Genomic DNA, 27,927 nt, shown 5'->3' with positions numbered 1-27,927 from the left:
TGCAAGCATGCAGGGGTGTAGGCTGACTAAGCATCTGCCATTAGTGGGTGACCACCAGCCAGTTTCCTTGTCAGCACTTGTCTTAGTTCTGTGCGGTGCCCTTGCAAAAAAAAGGGGGATACTTATGCCATGGGGGGAAAGGATTTTGAAGTGAGGACTAATGTCAAATTTTTTAACAAAACTCATTTTCCTGAATCTCTGTAGCTTTGCAACAAGTTTTTGAGAATGCTGCCGCCTATTAGTTTTCAGCTGGATCAGCATTTTTCAAAGATGAACTGGAGGACAACTCGGGTTACAGCAATTGTTTGGGGGATCCCAAAGAGGGGAAAGCTTGACTGTTTTTTCTCAAAGGACACAGGACAATCAGGGACTTACTAGGAAAAATTTCTAAAAGACCAAAAATAAGTCAGGAAAGTTGTACCAGACAATGTTTTCCCACCACAGCAATGCATCTGTCATCCACGGGGTCAAAGTCTGTCTATCCTAGGAGAAGTTCACTGGAAAACACCCATCTACCTCAGCCATCCCCAATCCTGCCATCTCGGTCTCTGTTCTTCAAGCGTGTTCCTGGGTGCACTGAAAGCACTGACTTCTTCAGGGAAAGGTTAACTGGAAACGCTGCCTTCACGAGTACATAGATGAAGAATATGTTGAAAAACAATCGCTTCACATTTCGATTTTTAGTAAAGAGTTCTATGATTTGTAACAATACAGATTTACCATCCATTTGCACTCTCACATTTAGCTATTTTATATCTATCTCTAGGTGGGATTTCCTATTGTCTTTCAGTATTACCCAGGTTGTGAGCCCAGTGAAGGGGGTTACACATTAACTAGGCTACTAGCAGTTTGTCACCGACGACTCCGGGGGAGGAAGGCTTTCTACTCCTATGAAGAATTAGTCTCAGAAAGCCTGACGAGCAGTTCTTCTCTGACTGACACACACACACACACACACACACACACACACACACACACACGTTTTTTTAATCCCTGATCAAATGGGACATGTCTGCAATTTAAACAACCATTGTACATATTGTTGGGGCCACAGGAAGCCTTTAGAGGCAGAGTCCTTAAAAGGGACAGTGTAGCGCACAGCGACCCAACCCTCCTGCTGCCGGCAACGGCTAACTTGGAGCACGAGAGAAGAAAAATGATAAAGGTGCTAAAGAGACAACAGCAAGGAGTGGAAAGAAGCTGACACCCGGAAGGCTGAGTGTCCCATTTTCACTCCCTTTTCATTTGATGGACTAAGCAACAGAATGACCACACCATAACCCAACACTGCTGGACAGAAGAGGAAAATGTGACTCACAGGTAATGCGATCGAGCCCTGACAACAGCTACACATTTCCTTCAGATAGGTCTTGATGGTGTCAAGACAGCTTTAATGTAGCCCTACAATGTAAAAAAAGAGACCGTTAGTTCATACATTCTGAATCACATCTAGGATCGTAGGGGCAAGGATATGCTCTAGAGGTAGTCAGAGAACTGAAAGGACCATCTTAGAACAGAATAACCAGTAAATGAGATTTATTTCCGTATCTTCACAGTCCCCGTGTAATATAGTTCAGTGTCCATGAGTTCTATAGGTGACCCCCATTAATATAGGTGATTATACAATGATCCTTCAGACTTGCAGACCTCACTGGAACCTTTAAAATCTTTTATCTGCTGTGAGAATTTGGGGGTTAAATAAATGAAAACATTGGGGAGGGGTGTTATTTACATCATTTCTGTTTACCGTATATACTTGTGTATAAAGCCGAGTTTTTCCGCATTTTATATGGTTTTGTGGTAAAATTAGGTGCCTTGGCTGATATTCAGGTCGACTTATACTCGAGTATATACGGTGTACATATTTTTGACTCGTTTTAATGACTTGTTTCCGATAAGACCAAGTTTAAAATAACTTGATCATCTTTCTTCAAACCCAGTGGTTCATATGCTGTACTCCAGTTCCATCATGTAGGTTAACCCAACCCCACCCTATCAGAGGTACCGCTTTACAGAAACTCACTGACATGGACCTTTCTTAGAAGCATGACAACTCGGGTTGATGGACTTTCCAAGATGCATTTATAAGGAGCACTTTTCCTGCAATACGAACGCACTGAAACAAAATATAAGTTTATTTAAATTATAGATGTGGGATTATTCCATCCTGCCCAATGCTAGTAAATATCCTCCAAAGGTTTCTTAATCCAGTCTTAGAAATTCTTGGAGCTGTGAGCATTTCCTGTTCAGAAATGTGACTTCTGTAACAGCTCCCATAGCGTTAATCTTCTAGAAGTTGATTGGTTTGCCAAACGATGCAGCCAGGTTTGCCTCTCGGAAAGCTTCTGACAGGGTCTGCAAGGGAAGACATGCACCGTTAGCTGCAGCATCCACGGGTTAAGACAGCCGAGCAACCGCTAATTCTGTGTACCATCATTATTACCGGATGTGCGTGGCACACTCTGGCTATATCTTCACAGGATGCTCCATATTCCAAAGCAAGGGCAGCTTCATTTACCATTTCTCCAGCACCCTTTAAGAAAATATGCCAAGAAGTCATTTTAGTTCCCTGACAAAGACAACTATATGCTCATAGAATACCGGATAGTTAAGAGAACAGGACACGTTCAACCTTAAAAGTGTGTTTGTTGCTCCAAATCCCTTTAAGAAAAGCTTACTTGGCCAACAATTAAGCTTTGAGAATAAATATATGTGTACAGAGACAGGTGTATCTGTTGGCATATGTATACACAGGTGTGTGCGTGCACACGCATGCTTATGTATTTGTACAATAAGCCATAAGGGGAATACAGTCTGGACTTCTGAGAAATAACACCCTGTGAGAAGGCTTTCCTGAATTCAAACACTTTGGACCAAAGGTGCTCCTGGGGGATAGATTAGGTAATAGGCACACCATAGTTCATAAAAGTACACTAATAATTCCACTGTGGCGAGTCATTTCTGGGATTTTTAACATCTTAAAAGTAGCTGTCTACCATACAGCTTTTGCTCTCTCCTCATTTGGAGCAAAAGAGAAAAAGGGAAACCAGATACTCAAAGGAGAGACTGGTCTACAGTCTGCCATGTCCATACATAGGTTCCGGAGCTCACGTGGCCTACTTCCCCTTTTCCAGAAAAATGACTCAGCACAGCGCTGGCAATTGGGAGCTTTTGTCCCACAGCCTAATGTTCCAGATGAAGTACAGGTATCTGCTTTCGCAGCCTCCCTGGACTGTTCCCGCAGACACACCACACACCCCATCCCCCAATGATACTGTGCACTTTGAGAAACACTGGTCCACACTGGTCATTATCTCTCCTGAAATAAGTGTCCAGCTGCCACTTACTGACCATTCTGATCATTTTTAAAAACTCTTAAATTCCCAGACTATAGAACTCCCTACAATGTAGACACCAGGTGCTGGTTTCAAGCTAACTAAATATGCTTTTCAGGAATCTTCCTGGCAATTCTCTGGCTTTGTAAGACTCACCGGCCCTAGAATATGTGCTCCCAAAACTCTGTCCGTTGATTTCTGCCCAAGAATCTTCACCATGCCATCTGTGTCGGCATTCGTCTTAGCCCTGCTATTAGCAGCGAAGGGGAATTTCCCGACTTTGTACTCCACGCCCTGCGAGACAGAAAATGACAGCCCACCTAAACAAGGGACCACTCACGCCCACCGACGACACCAACTACCACCTGTTCAGAAAATAAATAAAGCTCCAGATGGCAACTCCTCAAAGACCATGTATAAGGAAAGACTCAGTGCTAATCAACTCAACTTTGGCGTACAAATACAAATGTATCTGCCTGTATTTCAGTATCAAACAAGCTCTCCCATGATTAGTACCACGCAGGCAATTCACTCTTAGGTTTGTCATGGATAAACTTAAAGACTGCGTGATCGCCTTCACAAGGTGAACAGAAGGGAAGCTGGGCTACAAACCTGGGAGCATGTTCTGCCTCGTATGTTCTCAACAGCATTTTTACACAAATAACACATTCGAGCTTTTTCCACACCACACCGCTCCCTCACACTTCACGTTCTTATCTACACTGTGTGCTGTGTGCAAGGGTGCCTTACTGGTGAACGCGTGGCGTTTAAAACGGCATCAACCAGTAATAGTCTAGTTCTCTAATGCCACAACAAAATGCTGTGTGCTCAGCCATCGGTGTCCATTAGCCCAATCTGCACAGTAATGTAAAGCCACCCACCCAAGTTCAGGATTACCTCCTCTTTCAACTGCTCCTCTGACTTGCCAACCCAAGCCACCTCGGGATGCGTGTAGATCACCGAGGGGACGCAGTTGTAGTCGATGTGCACAGCACCGCCGGCCATCCCTTCAACGCAGATGATGCCTTCATCCTCCGCTTTGTGAGCCAGCATGGGACCAGCAACCACATCACCAATCGCATAAATACTGCCGCGGGGATCAAAACAGACACAGTGAGTCCAACTCTAAAATCTCAAGTACATTCTTTACTAATAACATTATTTTTTAAAAGTTTCTAGTGATTAAATCGCCAAAATATATCAAATACAGTTCTTCAAAGATCTATGATTTTGTTCTTTCTAATCTTTCAACAGTGAGAAAATTCAATTATTCTTATTTAATACCTGAAGTTTATCATCCTTCTCCAAAGTCAGGTCTTAATGTATGACAAGTTTTATTTTTAACAGTGATGTGTGAGATAAACTTTAAAATTACTGAAAATACAATTTTCCAACTTACTTTGGAATTTTAGTTTGGAATCTGGTATTCACTGGAATCCTCCCTCTGGGATCTAGTTCAATTCCAAGTTCTTCTAGTCCCAAATTCTGAGTAAAGGGTCGCCGGCCAATGCAAACCAAGAGGACATCGCAAGTGATAACTTCAGCTTTACCGCCAGAAGCAGCTTCAATACTAGAGAGTGAGTAGTGTATTACTGTTAAACACAAATCTACACAAATGGCTTATTTTGAAATTTAAGACCAGAGACTGCTCAATGATGATGTTTCTAACAAGGTTTAATTTATTGCAAGCATAACAAGGATTAGAACAAAACAAAGAACCAAACTCTGGGTCATCAAGTCAATTCTGGCTCAAGAAGCTGCAGGTCCCCGAGGCCGTTTACCGGAGTAGAAGGTGCCTCCTCTTTCTCCCTTGGTGCACTGGGTTCGACACTGAACACACACACATACCTCCCAGCGGCCTAGCCCTCAAACCTCCCATCTACAGAGACTGACTGGATTAAATCTTCCTGCGAGGTCGGCAGGAAAGGCCGCGGTCAATGAGAGCTAAGATGAATTCAAAATCGGAGAAATGCTCTCAGACGGACTGTGGTCCTCTTGATACGACTGAACTAATGAACTGTATGACATGTTAATTATACACTAATAAACCTATTTGAAAAAACTCATAAAACAAGTCGTAAAAAAAAAACAAGTCGTGAGCCCAATGGTTGAGAATATGTCATAAAAGTCAGCAAGATTCACATTCTACTCTTGGCTCTGCTGCTACTTACCTTCATGCAAGTTACTCATTAAATCACACAAATATTTAAAATGTAGAGTGTTGAGCATGTAGTAAACTATTATTTATTATCAGGGATTTTTACAGAGTTGTCTACAAAGATTTAATTAAACTCAATGGAAGTTCTAAAATTGCAAAATGTATATTCTGGCAAGGTATATTATAATATCAATTTAATTTTTCCACCATCAACTTAATAATGAACTTTAATGGAACAATGCAACAAGCAATACTGAATTATGTTAAGCACTAATGTAAACTTGAGTTTTTTTTAAAAAAACTGTAATCTGCTAATGTGATTTTAAAATTTGAGTGTTCTTAAGAGAACCAAGAACCACACAGATAAGGAGGATAAAGAAAAAACAGACACAGCATACTTACGAAACATCGATTTTCCCATCTGACTTCTTGGTAGCACCAGTAACCTTTGTGTTCAATTTAAATTTGAATCCTTGTTTTTGAAGGATACGTTGAAAGTTCTTAGATATCTCCATGTCAATTCCAATTCCCCCGACATGACCCAGAAACTCAACTGCTGTCACATCGGCACCGAGCCTTTGCCAAACCGAACCCTGCAAAGAACCACCCATCAATCGATCCGCATTTCTTTAGCAAATCTTTAATAAATCATCTTCAGTAATTTCCTGTTTTTCTTTTGTTAGTATATTCCTGTTAGAAGCTCTGCGCTTTACAATGAACACGGTGGCAAACAGATACAATGGGGCTTTCAAAAAGTTCATGGGAAAATTGAATGAACAGAGAACTTTTCCCACACACTTTTGAAGCCCACTTGCATCACTCCACATTCCTTGAGCACCTACTGTGTGCCCCAGAGGCACAGTAGGTACGTGTTCAGTTGCTAACGGAAGGGCGGCAGTTTCTCCCCAGGGGAAAGACGGGGCAGTCTGCTCCATAAAAGAAGGGCAGTCAGAATTAAAATGGAAATTTTAAAAAGTTTCAATACTGCGGCCAAAAAGGCCTCACTGTGAGCAACATTAGTGTAAAGACAACGAGGAGTGAACGCCCCGCGCTGGGGAACAGGGCGCTTTCCAAGCAGAGGGCCCTGAGGGGAAGAAGAGCATTCTTACTGCTACCAGTGGCTGCTATGTGTAAAATACTAAACGGACTTTGCAGTTTCTCAAGGAAGGTAAAAATATTTATTCTCATTCAATTACAATTTTAACTGAGATTATGCTTGCTTTTGGAAACTAAAAGGCTTTACCCAGAAATTACACTGAAAGGCATTATGTCCGCATCTAAGGAAGCAGTGTCAAAATTTAGCAGATTCATTTAGTTTGGGACACCACTGACAGGTGATCGTGACAGACTGGACTAATCAAACGGATGACAAACTGATGGATCTGGTGTCTGTGAGACTGAAGAATTAAGCATGAAGCCAAGCAAAGGAGCCTCAACCCCAAGAAAACGCAGCAAGCTGACGATAGGAGCTCAAAGTCTTAGGGCAGACAGTCACACGGAGACAAAGGCAAGGGAGAGAGACAGTGGCAAGGTGTACTGCGGACTCAAAGAAGCTTAAATACTGATGCTATCAACACGTGTGTATATGGTGGTCCCAGTAGTAAGAGGTAGAAAAACTGTGATCTTGTGCTACCTGTACACAGATCAAGGCAGTCGTTCACACATAATAATCTGGAGCGGCTGTGGCAAGGTTGTAACCTTTTACCACAGACATTTAACCTGAGTGCTAAGCAACTAACTGAGAAACTGGAGCCTATGAAGAAAACTCAGCATCAGGGCTAGAGGGCTCACTGATGATCTTCGAAATACAGACGACACAACTTTGCCTGCGGAAAGCCAAGTGGGCTTAAAGCACACACTGAAGACGACTGAAGACTGCAGCCGTCAGAATGGATTAACTTCGACACAAACAAAAATTCTCACTACCGAGCCAGCAAACACCGGCCTCCAGAGTATGTGAAGAAAAGACAGAGCCGTCCAGGATTTCTTTGTCTTTGCATCAACCATTAGTGCCCACGGGTGGAAGCGGCATCGAGACATCAAATGATGTACCACCCTGGGCAAATCTGTCACACGAGACATCTTCCAAGTGCTAAAGAGACTAGGGTGTGCCTGACCCAGGTGATGACGCTTCTCAGTCGTCTCATATGAGAAGAACTCATGCCCCTGACGTGCGGTGCTGGTGAAGAAAACGGAAAGTCCCGTGGATGCCGGAACAAGACGCCTGTCCGTCAGGAAGGAAGCACAATCAGAATAGGTCACAGACGGATGACCAGATTTCCTCTCACATACTTGGGCAAGTTATCAGGAGGGCAAAGCCCCTGGAGAAGAACAAGCCTGGTCAAGGATCCACAAAAACGAGGAAGAACTCCAAGGCGAAGGATTGAAACAGTGTCTACAACAATAGGCTGGAGCACAGAACAACTGTGTAGGTGGTGCAGGACAGGGCAGGGCTCGATTCTGGCTTTACGGGGTCATGAGGTGTGAGAACCGGCTGGCCGGCAGCTAGCAAGAAAGCACATCAGAGTACGTATTGTATGCTAGGCACTGCTGTGCCTCAGTAACCTCCCTCAAGTCGTGTATATTCATGAGACTCCATGGGACTGATGAAGCCCTATGAGGTTCCTAGGCAGTAATTTCCATGGGACAGATTGTCAGAACACAGACTGAGGGGCAGGCTGGAAATGAGCCGGGCACAATAGCCATGGTCAAGTCAAGCTGGATTTCAAGCAACAATTCAAAATTTGGACTCAACCCAACAGTAGCGGTGAGCCACTGAAGGGCTGTAAGGAGAGAGAGCACACAATGAAATCTGTGTCTCAAAGAGCCCGCTCTGGCCACGGCGGGGAACCGATGAGCACAAGCCAGGGAGCCCAGGGCCAGGCTGGTGCTACTCGGAGGGTCTGTGTAGGATGAATGAAAAGCAGGTTTATTCAAGAAAGTAGAATCACGTTCGAACTCAGAAAGTCAGATGTAACTCCCAAACTTCTCTATTAGTCTCTACATGGATTGCACCGATCATGAATATGGGAAATATGTGAAGAAAAACGGTTTCATTTGTTTCAAGGAGTTTAGAGTTACTAATTGTGTGCCTGTGAGATGCACACAAAGGGATACCTGTAGCTAATAAAAGGCCAGAGGCGAGAGGGGATGTTAAAGATGACGCTGGGCTGCAGGCATGTGAGTCACTAGACGGATCTGGACTGGATGAGACGCCGGGGACAGGATCTCGAGCAATGCTCACATCCTGGGAAGGCGGGGAAAGGGGACCTTGCAGAGAGACGGAAGGTCGGCCCGGAGCAATGTCAGACCAGCAGAGTTCGGTTTCAGAGAGATGGGGGGAAGTCTCAAAACCAAGAAAACCAGCAATGCTGACGCGTCCAAATGAAACACTGAAGAAAACAACCCACTGCATTTGGCAACCCGTCCACTCGTGTCCCGCCACGAGTTCGTTAAACCGCGAAGTGAGAAGTTCACGGAATAGCATGGACAACAACCCCAGTATTTGGGGGTGAAGAAAAGGAGAGAGGGAACAACGCCAGGACAGACAGACAAGGGGTTAAGACAAGGCTTCTTTGTATATACATGCCTGTGTCTGTGAAGTGCTTACATCTGACATGTGTTTTGTGGCAAAAGGGGCACAGGCATGTTTGAAGTAGATGAGAAAGCTGAAGTAAAAACGTTTGAAGACTGAAAAGGGCAAGAAATAAAAAGCCTATAAACCACAAAGCCAAGGCTTTAAGAAGGCAGGGGCTGATGTGTTACAAAGGGATGGGTAATGGGACTCATTTAGAGAAAACAGCAGCATCTGCTTAGTAAAAAGCAGGGTGATGAAAAGGCAGTGGGACAACAGGTACGGTTTTTAATTCTGGGGCAATCCCTCAAGCTGAGGAAGCCATCAGCGGATGGAGTCTCTTCTATGTGACACTCTGTGACATTTAGGAGACACCGCCATCTGTGGGCAGGGGAGCAAGACAGGCAGCACCCGAGGTCTCAGAAGAGAGGTAGATGGAAACGGTCACTGCAGGGACCAGGACCGTGAACCAGGCGAAACAATGGCATTGCCAGCATTCCTGACCCAAGAACACAGAGGCCCCAACCACCTCCAAAGTTGTGTGTGTTTCTCTCCAGGTGCAGTCAATAGCCTGGCTTCCCCATGAAAAAGGAGACGGTTGGTTCTAACGTTGATTGTGGTGGTGATTGAAAAACTCTTGAGCAGGAAACCAATAGAAAGGTCTACGGGGCAGGCCCCAATCCCAATTACGTGGACAACACTCCCCCACCCCACCCCACCCCTGCAGAAGAATTACTTCAGAGGACAGCACTGAAGCTGCAGCTCAAAGAGAGGGACATTTCTGATCAGAGCACACAGGAGCAAATGAAGGGGGAGGAAGAGAGAGTGCAGCACATCCTGGCCCACCAAGCCCTGAGGTCGATATTCCTTCTCAGAGCAGCCAAAGCACAGAGAGGACTATAGGGCCAGCCCCACTACAAGACACAACGTCCCTCACTGACCCATAGCGCCTCAGGAGACAACACTGGAGACAGTGCGGGAATTGCGCCTGATTTGACCCCACCACACTGAGAGGAAACACTAACGGTGTGCAACAGAACAGCAAGGGGATCAGGGCAACGAAGGCCCCAGGGAATATAAAAAATAGGCGTGGCCCCCCATCAGAAGAGAAAACACTCCTAAAGGTCAAGAGACCTTGAACTAATCACAGGCTTTTCTTTTTCTGTCCTTGGTTTCTGTTGTTCTTGTTTTGTTTTCTTTTGCGCATATGATCTCTGCAGGGCTAGCTAGATAAATCTGGAGGAGAAAACAATGGGACAAGGGGACATGGGAGATGAGGCTGTGGGGTAAAGGAAGTGGGTGTTGACAACCCCAAGGACAAGGGAACAACAAGTGATCCAAAATCCATGGTGAGGAGGGGGTAGGAGGCCCTGTAGGGCTTGATCAAGGGCAATTTAACTGAGAAGAATTACTGAAACCCAAATGAAGGCTGAGAATGATAGTGGGACAAGAGGAAAGTAAAAGGAGAAATAGAGGAAAGAACTAGGAGGCAAAGGGCATTTACAGAGGTCTAAATACAGGCATGTACATATGTAAATATATTTATGTACGATGATGGGGAAATAGATCTATGTGCATATATGTAGAGGTTTAGTATTAAGGTAGCAGATGGACATTGGGCCTCCACTCAAGTGGTCCCTCAATACAAGAAGACACATGGAACTGGCATTCCATGATGCTCAATTCCCAACAAGACTGCTGAATACAACTGTGTGCATAAGCAAATGCGGTGAAAAAAACTGATGGTGTCCAGCTATCAAAAGATATAGCATCTGGGGTCTTAAAGGCTTGAAGATAAGCAAGCAGCCATCTAGCTGACACATCAGCCTGTGTGATCACAAGGTGTCGATAGGATCAGGTATCAGGCACCAAAGAATAAAAAATCTTATCAATGTGAATGAGGGTGGGTGGGGAATGGAGACTCAAAGCCCATCTGTAGGCAACTGGACACCCCCTTACAGAAGGATCGCAGGCAGGAGACCAGCCAGTCAGGGTGTAGGTCAGCACCAATGAAACATACAACTTTTCTCTGGTTCTTTACTGCTTCCTTTCCACCACTACCACGATCCCAATTCTACCTTACAAATCCGACTAGACCAGAGCATGTACACTGGAATCCAGGATAGACAAATCCCTCAGAGCCAATAATGAGGGTAGCAATACCAGGAGGGTAAGAGGAAGGTGGACTAGAAAGGGGGAACCAGTCACCATTGTGACTACATATAACCCCCTCACTGACGGACGGACAACAGAAAAGCAGTGAAGGAAGACAGACAGTGTAAGGCATGTAAGACATGACAAAATAATAATTTATAAATTATCAAGGGTTCATGAGGGAGGGAGGGGAGAGGGAGGGGAAAAATGAGGAGCTGATACCAAGGGATCAAGTAGGAAGAAAATGTTTGAGAATGATGAGGGCAACCATTGTACAAATGTGCTTGACACAATGGATGGATGTATGGATTGTGATAAGAGCTGTATGAACCCCCCATAAAATGATTTTTAAAATAAGTGAAAAAAAAGTCTTTTGAATATATCCACACCAGTAAATTACATGGTATGAGTTAAGTCAATAATAAACACTATGTAAAATAAGTAAGAAGGTGCCAGGCGAGTTGACCTGGAGCTTTGTCAAGGGAGTGCTGAACGAGCAAAGGACAGGGCACACAGAGGTTACAGTGACGGCCTGTGGGATCTGAGCGGAGCGGGAATGTAGTGCAAAGACAGCCAGGGGGAGCTGCGGACTACAATACTCGGCAAGCTCAAGGTGCAAAAGAAAGGCAGCCACGGTTAGAAAGCAGAATGCCTGAACTGGTCACGTCAGATGCAGAACAATTCCAGGGCACAACGGCCCTGGGGAAAGAAACCTAGAACAGAAGGAGAAGCAGAAATCATCAGATATGCGAGGAAAAACGCCGCGGGGACAAGCAGGGCAAACACTGCAGGAAGGGATAGTGTGGGGTATGCAGGGGCTAGTCAGGGAATGAATGGCCAACAGTTTGCAGTTCCTAAAACCCAAGTCAAGGAGGACTGAGGATGGAGAAGCAGCCAGGAAACAGATCATGGAAGTCCGGCAAGCAGTATAGTCTTTATCTGAATGCAACATGCTCAGCACAAGAGCTGTCGTCAAATATCCACAAGGCTGGCAGACTGAGATCAACTGACCAATTCTAGGGACCTGAAGGAGTGGACAACAGAGCAAAGAATTCTTGTTTTGCTCTTCAAATAAAGAACACGTTAGCCACTAAGCATATAAAGGGTTTGCTTGCGGGGTGGGGAGGAAGGTGAGCTCTTCATTACTACATGTATTCAAGCAAAATGGACTGTGAGTTGCCTCAACTATTACACAAAAAATTAAAGAGGAAACGTTTAAGCTCCCAACTCCATGGCAGGAACAACACACTTACCAGCTCCACCCCTATCACTCCGGCCCCGATGACAACCATCTTCTCTGGCACTTTTTTTAAAGACAAAGCACCTGTAGATGACACGACTGTATCTTCATCAATCTTTAAGAAAAACAAAACTACTCAGAAAAACTCAGTGATTTGCACACCGGGACCTCCTGCTGCAGCAGGACTAAGAAACACTATCATTTGCCTGGAAATATTCGCCTCAGTGACCTTTGTTATGTCCCATTAAAATGCTACTTTAAATTTTTATTAGTGTTTCAAAACAAAACAGCCAATCTTAACTTCATATTTAAATATACCTAAATAGAAAAGATTCCCCATTGAGTCCCCATCACTGCAGAATATACACCACAGCTTCCCAGAGCTGAGCTGTCAAAACACAGGCTTTTTTAGTCCAAAGCTGCTCATTCCAACTCCACAAACAGTGTGGCAACAAGTAGCGGATACAAAGGGGATTTCTAGGGGAAGTTATGGCAGCTGCATAAATACCGTGATTCCAGGAAAGGGCGTCACTTCTGAGCCGGTAGCGATGAGGATATTCTTTGTCGTGATGACCTGCGTGCTCCCATCAGACTTAGAGGCAGTGACCTGGTTTTTGCCCGTGATCTTTCCATAGCCATTTACATGAACCACCTTCACCAAAGGGTTTACAAAACCAGAGTTCAAAACCTCTTTTAATGAACACACCTACTAGGAAATGCATTAAATAAATTGATCAACTAGAAAATGCTTCCTTCTTCTGGACTGCTATACAATGAGCAGCCCCCTTGTCCACCCCACTGTCCCCTGCCTCAAAACAAAAATAAACAAAATCTGTCTTTGCCAGAGAACTCTAGTTTAGGTTAGCGCACTGTTGTGATTTTTAAAAAAGAAAACGCTGCCCAGTAGCCAGACCCAAGCACCATCATTATTTTAGCATAGCACAATGCTTAATGTGTGTATAAAGTTAAGCAGAAATCACCTTGCAAGTCTGACTAGACCAGAGGATGGACACTAGTACAGATAGGAACCAGAAACACAGGGAATCCAGGGAGCATGATCCCTTTAGGACCAGTGGTGTGAGTGGCGAAACTGGGAGGGTAGAGGGAGGGTAGTTTGGAAAGGGGGGACTGGTTACAAGGATCTACATGTCACCTCCTCCCTGGGGGACGGACAACAGAAAAATGGGTGAAAGGAGATGTTGCACAGGGCAAGATATGACAAAATAATAATTTATAAATTAGCAAGGGGCTATGAGGGGGGGGGAGCAGTGAGGGAGGGGGAAAAATGAGGAGCTGATGCCAGGGGCTAAATGGAGAGCAAATGTTTTGAGAAGGATGAGGGCAATGAATGTACAAATGTGCTTTACACAATTGAAGTATGGATGGATGGTGATAAGAGTTGTATGAACCCTAATAAAACGATTAAAAAATTAAGCAGAAATCTGAGCATTAAACACACTGACCTTATTCTGTTTGAATAAGTGGGCAATTCCACCCGTCAAAGCCTTTACTGCAGTACTTTTCTGCTCCATCATCTTCTCCAAATTCAAGCGAACTTCAGACACTGTAATAAGTAAATAAATCTTTAATCCTCATCTAAGTTCTTGAGGCTATGAGGAATATTTTCAACTAAGCAGGATCTGGGAATTTTTAGTCAAATGGCTCCTATAAGGGGTTTCAACATTTAGTGACCCACGGGGGCCGGAACAAAGCTATGCTCCACAGGGTTGTCGGTGTCTGCTTTCCCCATGGGCATCGCCAGGGCCTTTCTTCCAAGGCACCTCTGGTCACCAGCCAGATTCTGACTAACGTCATCACTTAGGGACACCACTAGGCTTACAGGACTGCATGGAATGCAGCATTGAAGGCGTTTTCATAATCACAGCTGACAAAATAATAACAACATCAGATAAAAATGAGTCTTCCTACTGCAATAAAGCTTTACCGTCTTAGAAACTCACGGGGCAGGTCTATAGCGCACCTATTATGAAGTCACTGTGAACCAGCATTGACTTGATGGCAGGGAGTGATTGGTGGTACAGCACTAGAAAGAGTCCTCAGGGCACAGTGGGTTGTATGTTGGGCTGCTAACCACAAGACCATGAGTTCTGACTCACCAGCCACCCAACAAGAGAAAACGAGGCTTTCTACTCCCATACGGATTTACAGCCTCCGAATGCCCAGGCTACTCTATCCTATAGGGCTGTTGTGCATTACAATTTATTTGCTGGCAGATTTGATTTGATACAGCACTGTTAAGAGCTCCGGTGTCAGAGCAGCTAGCCACAAGGTCAGCAGTTCAATACCACCACAAGAAAATGAAGCTTTCTACAATGAGTTACAGTCAACGTGATGCCAGTGAGACTTTTCAATTGCACTGGAAAGATCCGCCCCTGGGAGAAAAGAAGTCCAAACTAAAATAACACCCCTCCTCCTGCGACAACACACTCTCCAAATGCTCATGATGGACACAAGTCTAGGCGAGCTATCAGTAGAAATTACTAAGTAAAATATCACCAACATTTAAGAAATAATGAAGAATTTCATGAAACAAAAATGCAAATGCCAGGTGGAACGTAATGTAAAAGAACTATTATCTTAATTCCTCACTTCACTCTAAAAAGATCTAAAACAACCTAAGATGAAAGTGGCCCCTAAAGTAATTCTAGAGAAAAGAAGGGGTTCTCAGTCAGTCTACGCAGCCAGCACCACCTGAGAGATCGCAGCTTTACCCGAGGACCACGCACGCCTACAGTCACACTCTGCCACTGAGCCAATTCCAACTCACACGGGCCGATTGGCTTTCCGAAGCTATACAGCCGCACAGGAGCGTCTCAGCTTCCCCCTTGGAGAGGCTGGCGACTTTGAACCACTCCAACACTTACCCGAGAGCACTGCCAGGGCGTCTCTGACCCACGGACATCACTGGACAGAGAAGCCTTGCCTAGGATGCCGGGCTCTGACGACCTCATCCTTCCTTTCCTGACACCATCCCATCTCTTTTAGTTTAATGTGACATTTACTTTAAGGTACATACTATACCCACTGTTCTCTGCCAAGTTAGGCAGAGCTTCTTCCTTCTTCATTTTATCCGCCCCAAACATTAAAGGTTCTGAATGAACTATACACCGAATGCATGCAAACACACACACACACACACACACACACACACACACACGGTTTTTGGGCAAAGACTAGTCTAACCACCTCTCACATTGCCATCGAGTCAATTCTGACGTATAGGGATCCCACAGAGCCGGGTAGAACTGCCCTGTGGGTTTCTGACACGGTAACACTTCCCCGTAAGTAGAAAGCCTCATCTTTCTCCTGAGGAGGAGCTGGTGGTTTCAAACTAACCTGGTGGTTAGCACCCCAGCATGTAACCCACTAAGCCACCACAGCTCCCAACCACACACCAGAAAATGCCACAGTAGGGATCTAGATTTCATTTCTTTCCAAAGTGACTTTCACCACCGTCATCTCTCTCATGGACAAAATCAATAATTAATCAAACACACACACACACACACACACCTTCCCCAACCCCCCAAGTCGTTGACCACAGAGCCAAGTGGGCGGTTCTTGGGAATATTGTTAAATGTGAGAGGTGTACTTACTTTCAATTCCCCTAGATGCAAAATCTTTTCCATGGGCCATATGGTAATAATGAGAATTATTTAATAAAGCCTAAAGGAAATACAAGGGTGAAATTATCAACTGTTTACACACAATTAAAAAGCCCTAAGAAATATTCCACAACGTACTATGTGGGATAGCGCATAGAATAACATCCCAGTTCTGGTTCTAATGTAAATAATCTAAAATAAACAGTAATTATATAAAAGATATTCCACAAACAAAAATTGAGCACACAGTGACTTCCCCCAGAGGAAAGCAGAGGAGTGGGCGCACACACTTCAGCGTGGCAGGCGTCAAGGCTGTCATGTTTACATTCATAAATGACTGACAGAAGAACAGACGACCTAGCATTTGCCCCAGATAGCGCATTGGGCTCCTAACTGCAAGGTTTAGGGTTCAAAGCCACCTGCCACTCCGATGGTGAACGATGAGGCTGGCTGTTCCTACAGAGTTAGTCTCAGGAATCCTAAGGAGCACTGCTGTCATCTGTTCTACAAGGGGGCCAATCTAAGTCAGAATCAATTCGATGGCAGGGGGCTTGGGTTGAGGTTTCTGTCTCACGGGTAAAAGGACGCTACGGAGAATAAATAAGATGTCAAAATGTGAACGGAAAGATTCGGCTCTGAGAAAAGGAAGCCATTTCCAGAACATGTGGCAGATCAGAGACTAATTTTAGGTTTTACAAAGAAAAATTGTGCTTTTATCACTTATGAGTTTATTTTACATTATTACCTTAGTCTAGTATTCATTCTACAGCTTTCTAGTTGCACATTTTTCTAGTCCACAGTTAACTAAAAATTGCTTTTTGATACAAAATGTATGCTCACCTTGGAAGGAATACAGCCAACATTCAAGCACGTTCCACCAAGTGTTTCATTCTTCTCAATGCAGACTGTCTAGAGCCGAAGAAGACATTTTTAACTGCACATAGCTTACAATGTTTCAGTACATTAAAATCCCAAATATATTTTCCCTCATTCTTCTATAAACCATACTTCTCAAATTATTTAATATTACCAAATATAGCTTTTAGTCTTCTTACTACCTTCAAAAGTATCATCAGTCGAGAAATTAAACATTTTGTGAACGATAATGGATTTGATCATCCATTTCATGAAAATACTACAACCAAATGAAACCTTTATCTTCATAAGTTTCAGGGTTAAATATATACTAGTGAGTTAAGAAACATTTGCTGTGCTTATTTATAAATTATTTTGTGAATGTGATCAACTATCCATATAAAAATGAATGAGCATCTAGTTTGAGCTCAGAACTCACCTTGAACCCTAACTGGGCAGCTTTAATAGCAGCAACATATCCGCCAGGACCAGAACCTATCACTGTTACATCAGCATCAACTACGAGAAAACAGAGTGAACTGGAAAATTGCTCAACACTTACTAAAAACAGCTCATTAGAAGATCAAACACAAAAAAACTCTTCTGATATTTAAACCTCCAAGTAAACACAAGAAACATACTTTCCTACTTTTTTATCTCTAGGTATCTGATGTATTTTGGTACTATTGAAAATGATACTATTTTTAAAATTTCATTTTCTATTCATTCACTATGATATATATACATATAACTCATATACTATTCCTGCAAAATTCTGTAGAGGTCCCCCCCCACCCACCCCAGTTTGTGTTGGAAACAGAAAGATTTCTTCCCCAAACATATGCCAAACTTAGCTGCTTGCTACAAGTGGCAAATGACTATACACTTGGAGGTCAACAGTCAACAGAAGTAGGTCAGAGGTTATTCTCCCTAAGGGCTATCAGCCATCCAGAGCAAGCAGTCACCACTGTTTATGCCACAGTAAGTAGGGCCCCCTCCCTTCTGATAAGGATAGTAGTAGGTTTCACTGAAGGAGAGCCCAGGGAGGTTGAACTCACTCAAGGGTGACCAATGTTAGACCACCATCATGAATCTTGGGTCCGCCCTTGTCACATGTATACCCCTAGTCCCTCCCCTTCCTAGCATGTGTACACCCCTAGCTCATCCCCTTCCTGTTACACTTATGCCCATTATATATCCCCTTCCTGTGACGTGTGTGACTGCCTGTAATCACGCCCCCAAAGAGATATAAACCTTGATTAGCCATAAACATCTCTCTAGGGCTCTCTCAATGTGGACCACCAAGCGGGGCTGAGGTGAGCCTGCTACTACCATGAGATATGTGACTCCATTATTTCAATCTCTCGTCTAGCTCTTGCGCCTACCAGACCTGTGAAGTTTTGTTAGGGGCTCTCTCCCCTGACAAGTTTGGTCTAAGGAAATATATGTGGAACAAAGTATTAGCCATTTCAACAATTTCCACTTGTACAGTTTAATGACATGTTCATCATGTTTACCATCACCCTGAACAGAACCACAAACATTAACCAGTGAGTCCTCCTTTCCCATCCTTGCCCACCTCCAGAGAGCACTAACAAACCCTGATTTCTGTACCCCTGCCACTGATTTGATTCTGACTCATATCCATGGCTGTAAATCTTTACAGGAGCAGATAGCCTCAACTTTTCCCCATGAAGCAGCTGATGGGTTTGAACTGCCAATCTTGTGGTTAGTAGTCCAACACTTATCCAACGAGCCATCAAGTCTCCTACACCTACTTGCCCAATCTAGATATTTTATGTAAAGTGGGATATTCATCCTTTTGACTGGCTTATTTCACTCGGCGTGTTTTCAACGTTCATCTATGTTGAATGTAGCATGTAACAGGGCTTTGTTTCACTTTATGGTTAAATAATATTCCACTGTTTATGTGTACTATATTTCTGTTTAACCATTCATCCTATTGACCTGTAGCATATGTAATGATAATGGACATGTAGTTAGTGACCATAAACCTCTAGAAAACAGCCTGAATGATGGGAGAGGCCGAGCTCTAGAAGCTGACACACATGGCTGCACATCTCAGCTGTGCCACTTCCTAATGGTGCGACCTTGGCCAAGGGACTTAACTTTTGTGTTATACAGGAAGGCAGCAACGGTGATGTAAGTAACTGATGTTTGCAGAAGTAATTCTGTATAATATATTTCTGCTTTCAGTAAACTTAAGACCCCATTTCCCTTCCAGGTCCTTCATTACAAAAATATGAAAAATATGTCAGCTTCCCTATATTTTTTAACATTAACTGAATATTGCTAAATTTTTATAACTAACCAGAACATCCAATTAACTATTCTGGATATTTATCCTATAAAGACCAAATATCAAAATTTCACTTTGATCAGCAGCCTCCGGGAAATAATAATTGTAATACAAATGTACAAATTCTAGTCTCTGTGCCTGTGGTTATAAGCACACTTTGGAGGGAGTTCTCTGCTACAGGATTAAAGCAAATTCACTACCACTGAGTTGATGATTTCCACTCAGCAACCCTCCAGGACAGCACAGAACAAGATTTCTCAGACTTTCCATCTCCACAGTAGTAGACAGCTACATCTTCTCCTGTGGAGCAGTTGGTGGATTCAAACCACAGACCTTGTGGCTAGTAGCCCTGTGCATAGGTCACCAGGCCACCAGAATGTATTGTCTCCCTCTTAGGAGAGGCGGTGAACCAAGTCCCTACCCTGTTTCCTTGTACATATGGCCTGCGGAAAGGCAAAAACCACGCCTCCATCACAGCCATCCTCTGCATCTCCCCTGTCTCTGAGAAGCAGAAAGAACTCCCACGACCTTCAGAAGAAGAGTCACCAGTGATGCGCATTCAAGATCTCAGTCTGAAGTGGCCAAGGTCTTTAATTTAAACGCATGTTGAGGTACTGGTGGACAGTGGGATAGTACACCAAAAGGGAAGAATTATTATGAAAATATCATTACTCTGTTAAATGTAACTGACAGTGCAGAGAGGAGAGATTCCAAGAGCCGGGTCCAGACTGGGCTGGGCCAGTAGAGGAAACAGAGCTGTGCTGTGCCCCAGTGCTCGTCTTGCGAACCAGCATGATCTGCTCCCGGCAGCCCTGGCCTCTCAAAGTGCAGGAGGGTTGAATTGCAACACCATCCATGACTGAGTCTGGCTGACCCAGTCTTGACCAGCTGGGCCTGCGAAACTACCAACGTAAGGAAGAAGCACAATCTAGACAAATGGGAGATGCAGGGGTGACAGGGGCCACGCTGTCCTGAAAAGCACGATGTGCTGCTTTCCGGCCATGTGATTTTCCACCTGTGACAGCTGCAGCTGTTTAACAAGAAGGAACAGCAAGCAGGCTTCATAATCTCTGAGATTCTGCTCTATTGTTCAAATAGGGTTCCTGAAGCTAGAAATCTTTACAGGAACAGAAGGCCCAGTTCTCCTTCCAGAGTGGTTGGTGGGTTTGAACTGCCAACTTTGAGGTTAGCAATCCAAAGCTTACCTGGCAACACAACCAGGGTTCCTACATAGTCTATAACCCCAAAAATCCAATTCACTGCCATCAAGTGGATGCTAATCCACAGTGACCTTGTATAGGAAGGCATACTATAGTCCAGGAAGAATAAGCCTACAGTAAAGCAAACCTAGGTTCAGTGGCTCTACTTCCTCCCAAATCCTTGGGCAACTATTCATCTTGGCTTTGATGTAGCATGGGAACACTGACAGTTACCCCAGCCAAGGGCTCCCATGATGAAACTTCAACACATCATATGCAGTTTTACTTATAACCCATAAAAATAAGTTCAGTATGTCAAATAACTATATATATATATATATATATATATATATATATATATATATATATATACATACACCCTTGCTAAGTAATACCATCCCAGTTGCCAACGAGCCAATTCCAACTTGTGGAGAGTCCAGGTGTCAAAGCAGAGCCGTGCTCTGCTGGGTTTGCATGACTGGTTGTTTTCTGAAATCGAATGCCAGGTCCACCTTCCACGGCACTTCGTGGTGCTCAGTCTCCTGCCTCTCAGGTAGCAGCTGAGCACACAGACCATTTGCCCCATGCAGGGATCCCACCCTGTCCTGAGAGGCTAAAATGCCTTCATAAAAGCTCATTAACTTCCATTTTTAGTATTTAAAAAATAAAACACATCCTTCACAGAAAACTTCAAAAATAAAAATAAAACCTTTTAAAAGATAATATTATCAATAGCCCTCTTTCAAAGTACTTCCTTCTAGTTATTACATTCTATGTACACTTCTACTCCTATTTCTTCAGTAGTTCCCCATCCCACTTGGAGTAAATTCCAAACTCACGGTCCTGACTTACAAAGCACTCCGTGATCTAACCCCAGCCTACTTCTCTGATTCTACACTCTAAGGGCCACTGCCCCGGTCCGGTCATATCTGTCTTTGGCATTCCCTAAACCTCACAAGCTAACCCCATTCAGACACTTCAGTGTCCTTCCCTCCAACTGAGATAACCTCACTCACTGACTTACCTGGCCTCCCGCTCAGAGCAACTCCTCGGAAAGGCCTTCCAGGTACCTCTCAATTCCCTGCTTTAACTATCACTTATCACTTCCCAAAATATTTATCTGTTAGTCGTGTATTGTCACTCTCATCATTGGACTATAAAGTCCCCAAGAGCTTCATCTTGCTTACTGCCTGGAAAACACAAGGTATTCATGAATTCTAATTATTCTTTCTTACATTTTTTGGCTTTTCTATTCATCCCCCCCTGATGTAAACACAAGGGAACTATCGAGCATTATAAGGGGAAAACCTGTTCCACTCATTAAGTACTTACTCGGCTGATCTGCGTAGGTTCTCAAAGGCACTGCAGAAACTCCCTGGAGGCCATGAGAGATCCGGCTGAAATGGCCTCTCTAGGAGAGAAAATAAAGCTCCTATTAGGTGAAAAAATGAACTCAGCACATGACTACAATAGATTAATAAAACTAAAATTACTTTAGGTAAATCTAAATAGAATTGAGTGTTTACTTATCTCCCACTGCAACTTCGAAGTTACACCACCAATATCTCCTCTTTGACAGAAACATTCATTTAACTTTCAGTGTCACATCATGTCACTTTTTTAAAAATAGTTTTATTGGCATACAAGTCACATCATACAATTTAATCACATTAAGATTTGTGCAGCCATCACCACAATCAAATGCCGAACATTTCTTCCCACACACATTGTGGTTAACGCCAACCACCCCTGGCAAGCCCTTAGGTAAGTATCAATTCACTGACTGTCTATAGATCTACATCTACCTATCCTGACTTTCCTATAGAGGAAATCAGACAGAACCCAAAGCAGCAGCAAACAATGATGAAGCAAAACATATAAAAACCTCAATCAAAAAGACTAAAACCTGAAACAACGTTAAAATTGGTCAAAAAGGAGAGCAAATGATAAAAGCATTACATTTTAACATTCTAACTACATCTGCCACAATCAACTTTACACTGCTGTCTGACAGAAGGTCACATTCATATCCCCGGACCTACATGCAGAGGGGTTTCACGAGAGGCTTAATCCACGTGGAGGCCCTGAGAATGAATTTCGGACTTCTACCGTCATCCTAGCCTTCTGCAAACCAGCTGGTCACAATTCAAGCTGATGCCATTCCCTTCTTCTGATTTGAATCTTATTCTTTACAATCCTAGGATCGCACAGCCTGGTGTGCTTCTTCCATGAGGATTTAGTTGACACCTCACAGGCGGTTGCTTGTTTGAAGATAAGCCTTTAAGACCCCAGACTCGATTCTTTGTGATTGTCAGGAACCATGTGGTTTCTTCACCACACTTTGCTATAGCACCCACCTCTCCCCATTGAGGGCAAGCATCAACCGGGGCCTCAGCCTAACAACTAATTCTTGGATTGGGGCTAGAATCAAGTGGGAGCTCAAAATCCATCCATCCATCTCTGGTTTATATATGTCTCTGGTTCACTTTAGAGACATTATCACAACTCAAAAACCAAACTGTCAAGTTGATACTGACTCACACCGACCCGAGAGGACAAGATAAACTGCCTGCGTGTTTCTGAAACTAACTTTATTAAAAGATCATTTTATTGAGGGCTCTTACAACTCTTATAACAATTGATACATCTATCAAGCGTATTTGTACATGTTGCCATGTTCTAAACATTTACTTTCTACTGAGCCCTTGGTATCAGCTCCTTTTGTCCCTCCCCCTCCACCCTATCCTTACCCTTGTGTCCCCTTGAAAAATTACAAATTATTATTTTCATATATTACAACTGCTATCTCCCTTTTCCCAGTTTCTGCTATGGTCCCCCTGGAGGGTGGGGTGGTGGTGATGTGTTGATCATTGCAATGATGTACACATAATCCCTTCCTCCCCTTCACTCCCCCCACCCTCCTGGTTTCACTACTTCCATTCTCGTTCCTGGATTCGGTTGTTTTATGAGCTCTAATCTCGTATCTGTACCTGTGTACATGCTCCAGCCTATCCCAAAGTGAAAGGCAGGACTGGGGTCATGATAGTGGGGGCAAGGAAGCCTCAAGGAACCAGGGGAATATTGTTGTGTTTCATTAGTGCTATATTGCGCGCTGGTGGACTCATCCCTCCCTTGGGACCATCGTGTGAGTCAAGTCCTATTGTCTACACATGGGTTTTGGGTCTCTGCTCTGACCCCCCTCCTCATTCTCAACAATGTGGTTTTTTGTTTTGGGTCTTCTGATGCCTGTTACCCAATCCCATTGACACCTCATTATCACACAGGCTTGTGTGCTTCTTCCATCACAGAATGCCAGGCTGTGAGAACAAAGTGTTCTTACATTGAGGGTGGGCTTGAGCAGAGGCCCAAGTCCATCCACTACCTCCATGTAACACTTTATGGGAGTTGAAAGCCCCATTTTTCTCCCAAGGAGTAGCTGGTGGCTTCAAACTGCTAACCATGAGTTAGCCCAACATGTAACAAGCATACCATCAGACCTCCTATTTAATAACAGAACATTATATATCACCCCCTTGGGAGAAATGGCTTTGCTTTTGATAGTGTCATTAATTTAGCCAGTGGTACAGAATTTAAAACACTACTGAGAAAAGGAAATTATACAAGTTAGGCAGGTTTCAGGCAGCACTACATGAATTGTTGACATGTACAGATTAAACTCAGTAAGTGACTGGTACATTGTACACAACTATTGGTGACAGAGCAAAGCTTGAAATAACACTAATTCACTAAGGCAGAGCCATGCCTCCCAGATTAATACATGTCATAAGAAAGGTATTAAAATAGTGAATATATAGTAGTCCCCAGCTACCTGTCATTGAGTACTCTCAAAGCAAGGGATCCGAAACAAAGTCAAACAACTGGGAATCCCATAACCTTAATCCCATATCCCATAACCTTGGGATAGCAGTCATATACTTCGACTCACAGTAGGGCATTTCAACCTTAAGTCCAAGCGAGTACCTTGGTTCCTTAAATTAGCTACAGGTGAGTTTGAGGTAAAGCCCAGTTCACTCAATAGGGTTTCCACATCAAATCCTTCGGGTATGGCCTATGAAGGATGTTGTGCACCAGGCAAGGGTAAAGCCTAGAGCAGTGGTTCTCAACCTTCCTAACGCTGCAACCCTTTCGTACAGTTCCTCATGTTGTGGTGACCCCCCCAACCATAAAATGATTTTCGTTGCTACTTCCTAACTGTAATTTTGCTACTGTTATGAATTGGGCGACCCTTGTGAAAGGGTCGTTCGACCCCCAAAGGAGTCGTGACCCAGATGTTGAGAACCGCTGGTCTAGAGGCTCAGCAGTCTATGGCACATGGCCTGGGTCACCAATAGCTGGTTAGAAACTAGGTCAAAAGTGTCCAATTAGAAATCAAATACGGACCCTATTCTCCCGCTGAGTTCTATTTAAGTACTGTTAAGTACTTTTTATGGATGTGAGATTACTTCACCCAGATTACCCACCAATAGAAATCTAACTGCCTCCTCTAAGATATTCATATTCCTCTCCCCATATCACAACTTGAATTTCCACTAAGGATCGTTTGTTTCTTGTAGGAATGTCAGTTAATTTGGTGAGACCTTAACACAATGTTTCATGGCAGCAACGGAATGGTCTTCTCTCTCCCCATCTTGATAAACTGACCCCAGCTGAAGTAAACTATCCTCTATAGAGGTGTTTTTTAAGATATACATATACAAGATGGGGTTACTTGTCACTTTTAATGTATATTCAACAAACCACATCATACTTGTCCTAATAAGGAATGAACTAAATGGTGTACATTGTACTGTTTTCAGAAAACATGGCTAATTCTTTAGGGCCAGTGATCATTTTAATGTCATAATCAAAGCTCTTAAAGCTCTAGCTTAGTTGTCAGAACAATCTACCTCGATAATCCACTTAACTTATAGTTATTGATTCCTGAGCCTAATCTCCCCTATCTGCACACTCCACCTTTACCAAGAACATGAACACGTTCCCCAGCCATCAACTAGAACAGAACATCGGACAAGGAAACCTAAGACCAAACTCACTGCCACAGAGTTGGTTCTGACTCATAGCGACCCTACAGTACAGGGTGGAGCGGCCCCAGTGAGTTTCCAAGACTGTAATTCTCTCCTGGAATAGAAAGCCCCAACTTTCACCCTCTGAGCAGCTGGTGGTAGGTTTTCAAACTGCTGACCTTGGAGCTTGCAGCTCGGGGCATAACCACTACACAACCAGCCCTCAACTAGGAATAGGACACTAGGCAATGCAATCTAAAACCAAGCTCATTGCCGGGGTCGATTCCGACCCACAGCAACCCTTTAAGCTCTGGTGGTGTGGAAGAATAAACACTGAGCTGCCAGCCAGATCAGTGGTATGAATCCCCCAAATGCTCAGTGGGAGGATGAAGCTATTCAATTCCTGATAAAAGATTGACAGCGTTGGAAACCCACAAGGCCAGTTCTGCTCCGTCCTATAGGGTTATAATAGGCTCTACAGCAATCTCTGAACGTCGGAGACAACCATTCCTAAAGAACAGTGAGGCACAGAAGCAAAATACAGGTATGTCCTATTTGAAAGTTCACTTGACACAACTTACTCTTCTCCAAATACCTACAGTAGTTACCTTTTGTCTACCCACATTAGCACTTCTACTCACCTTGTTTAAAGAAAAATTAACTACAGTAACCAAGTCTGAAGAGGAGTTTCGCTTTTATGGAAAACGGTGAAAGGTATAAAACCGGAGTGCAGCAAGGGCCACCAAGCGTGTCCCCTCCACGCTCCCTCCGGAAGCTGCACTCAGCATCTCTGCAACAAGCTGCCCTACCTATGAACTGTGTCAACACTGTACTTCAATGTGATTTCAGGCCTTATGTGTTCTTTGCGGCCTATTTTAGTCTGGGAATGCTAAAAAAAAAATCTCATAAATTAACGAGAATTATATTTAATTGCTTCTTTGTTTTACCAAAAGGTATCCTAGCTCTTCAGATAGTGGGAGAAACCTTATACCACAGCTGGCAAATGGGAGGCAATGACAAAACACACTCATGGGGCAACGTTCTCCAGTCCAACGCAACTCTTGCATTAGACCTGAGTTTTAGTGCCCGTTCCCCGTCGCACTTAGAGCATAATATCTTAGCATGCTAAATTTTAAGCTTCATTTTTGAAGCAATGGGATTTGATATGTATGTTATCCATAAAGCCTTCACCCTTCTGGGGGCAGCTGTCACCTCTCTGATGAAAGGGGAAAGCTGTCTTAAAAACCCGATGCAATGAATAACACCGGTCTCTAAAAGCACCTGAGGATGGCAATGGACTGTGTGAAATCGCGGGAAGGGGCCTTCATGAATTCCTGGGGGCATCTGCGGGGTTCGCTGTCTGGGTCTTTCCAGCACTGTCCCCCTGGGTTACCCACTCACAGCGGACTTAGGTCACTCCAGGGCCCGGATTACGATCGGGGAAAGAGCAGGACATATCCAGGGCCAGACCGTACGGGCCCCGGAGCGGCTTCCACGTCCTCCACCAAGGTGGCGAGGCTTTTGTGAGACTGGCCCGCCCGTCGGCGCGGGCTCGGGGGTGAAGTGTGTGACTGTTGGCCACGAGGACTCTCCCGGGCCTGCAGCAGCCGAAAAGTGGGCCGCGTCCTCGCGGCCGCGGTGGTCTAGACGGGCCGCCGGCCTCTCCGACCACCACCGGCCGCACCCCAGAACGCGCCGGCGGCCGGCCTCAGACGTGTGGCTCTGCACGACCCCCCGGTCGGCCCTCACCTTGGCCAAGGAGCAGTACATGCGACTCCAGCTCTGCATTTTGCTCCCGTACTTTCCTTTCCGCCTGCGCTTTCACCTCCGCAGCAAGCCTCCGCCACCTCGCCAAGGTCTCCCCGCCCTGCGCATGCACAGGCACCGCCTGACGTCATCCCTTCGAGGCAATGTGATTGGTCCGCGCCATCTGGGCCCGCCCCGGACGAAAACTTGGTCAAGCTTAGTGTCGTGCGCTGTCGTAAAGAGGCGGTGCTTTGCGGCAGCAGGGCGAGTGAGGGACCATTTTAAGGGATAGTGTCAAAATGTCTAGAGACACAATGGAAGTTTGTGTTTGGAAGCCCGTAGAAGTAACCAAATAAAGCTATCGTTACATAAAATAAAAGCTTGTCAAGCTCTTCGTTGCGCCGGGCATTCTTCAGCTTTTCCCAGGTATTATGCATTTTATCCTTACAACATCCACATAAAATGATTTCATGGATTTCGAGGGCGAGACCCAGAGAGTTTAAACAATATTCCCAAGATCTTGCAAGGAAAAGACAACTGCCACCTTGACGCTTTAACTACTACTTAACTACAGAACTACTAACCTTCAGATCAAATGCTGTATTTGTAATATATGTTTGCCATCTATGTAAATACCACATAAAGTTTGGCGGCATCATAGCGCCCTCTGCAAGGGGCTCTCCAGTGGCCTACAAA

General features: G+C 44.2%; 1 protein-coding gene across 1 annotated transcript; it reads right to left on the bottom strand.

Moving 5' to 3' along the window:
- Positions 1 to 1,519: 1,519 nt before the first annotated feature.
- Positions 1,520 to 27,378, bottom strand: DLD (dihydrolipoamide dehydrogenase). Its single transcript, XM_075558557.1, has 14 exons — positions 27,235 to 27,378; positions 21,794 to 21,872; positions 17,382 to 17,461; positions 16,928 to 16,996; positions 16,079 to 16,148; positions 13,925 to 14,025; positions 12,970 to 13,113; positions 12,475 to 12,576; positions 5,896 to 6,086; positions 4,735 to 4,905; positions 4,233 to 4,422; positions 3,492 to 3,629; positions 2,444 to 2,533; positions 1,520 to 2,355 (listed from the first exon to the last, which is right to left on the bottom strand). The coding sequence occupies exons 1-14, from the start codon at positions 27,271 to 27,273 to the stop codon at positions 2,290 to 2,292; spliced, it is 1,530 nt and encodes a 509-aa protein (XP_075414672.1). The 5' UTR covers positions 27,274 to 27,378; the 3' UTR covers positions 1,520 to 2,289.
- Between the last annotated feature and the right edge of the window lie 549 nt (positions 27,379 to 27,927).

The sequence above is a fragment of the Tenrec ecaudatus genome, chromosome 9 (genome assembly GCF_050624435.1).
Source record: "Tenrec ecaudatus isolate mTenEca1 chromosome 9, mTenEca1.hap1, whole genome shotgun sequence".
NCBI classification, from domain to species: Eukaryota; Metazoa; Chordata; class Mammalia; order Afrosoricida; family Tenrecidae; genus Tenrec; species Tenrec ecaudatus.
Note: the sequence above shows the minus strand (reverse complement) of the source record. Positions and strands in the feature narration are given on the sequence as shown.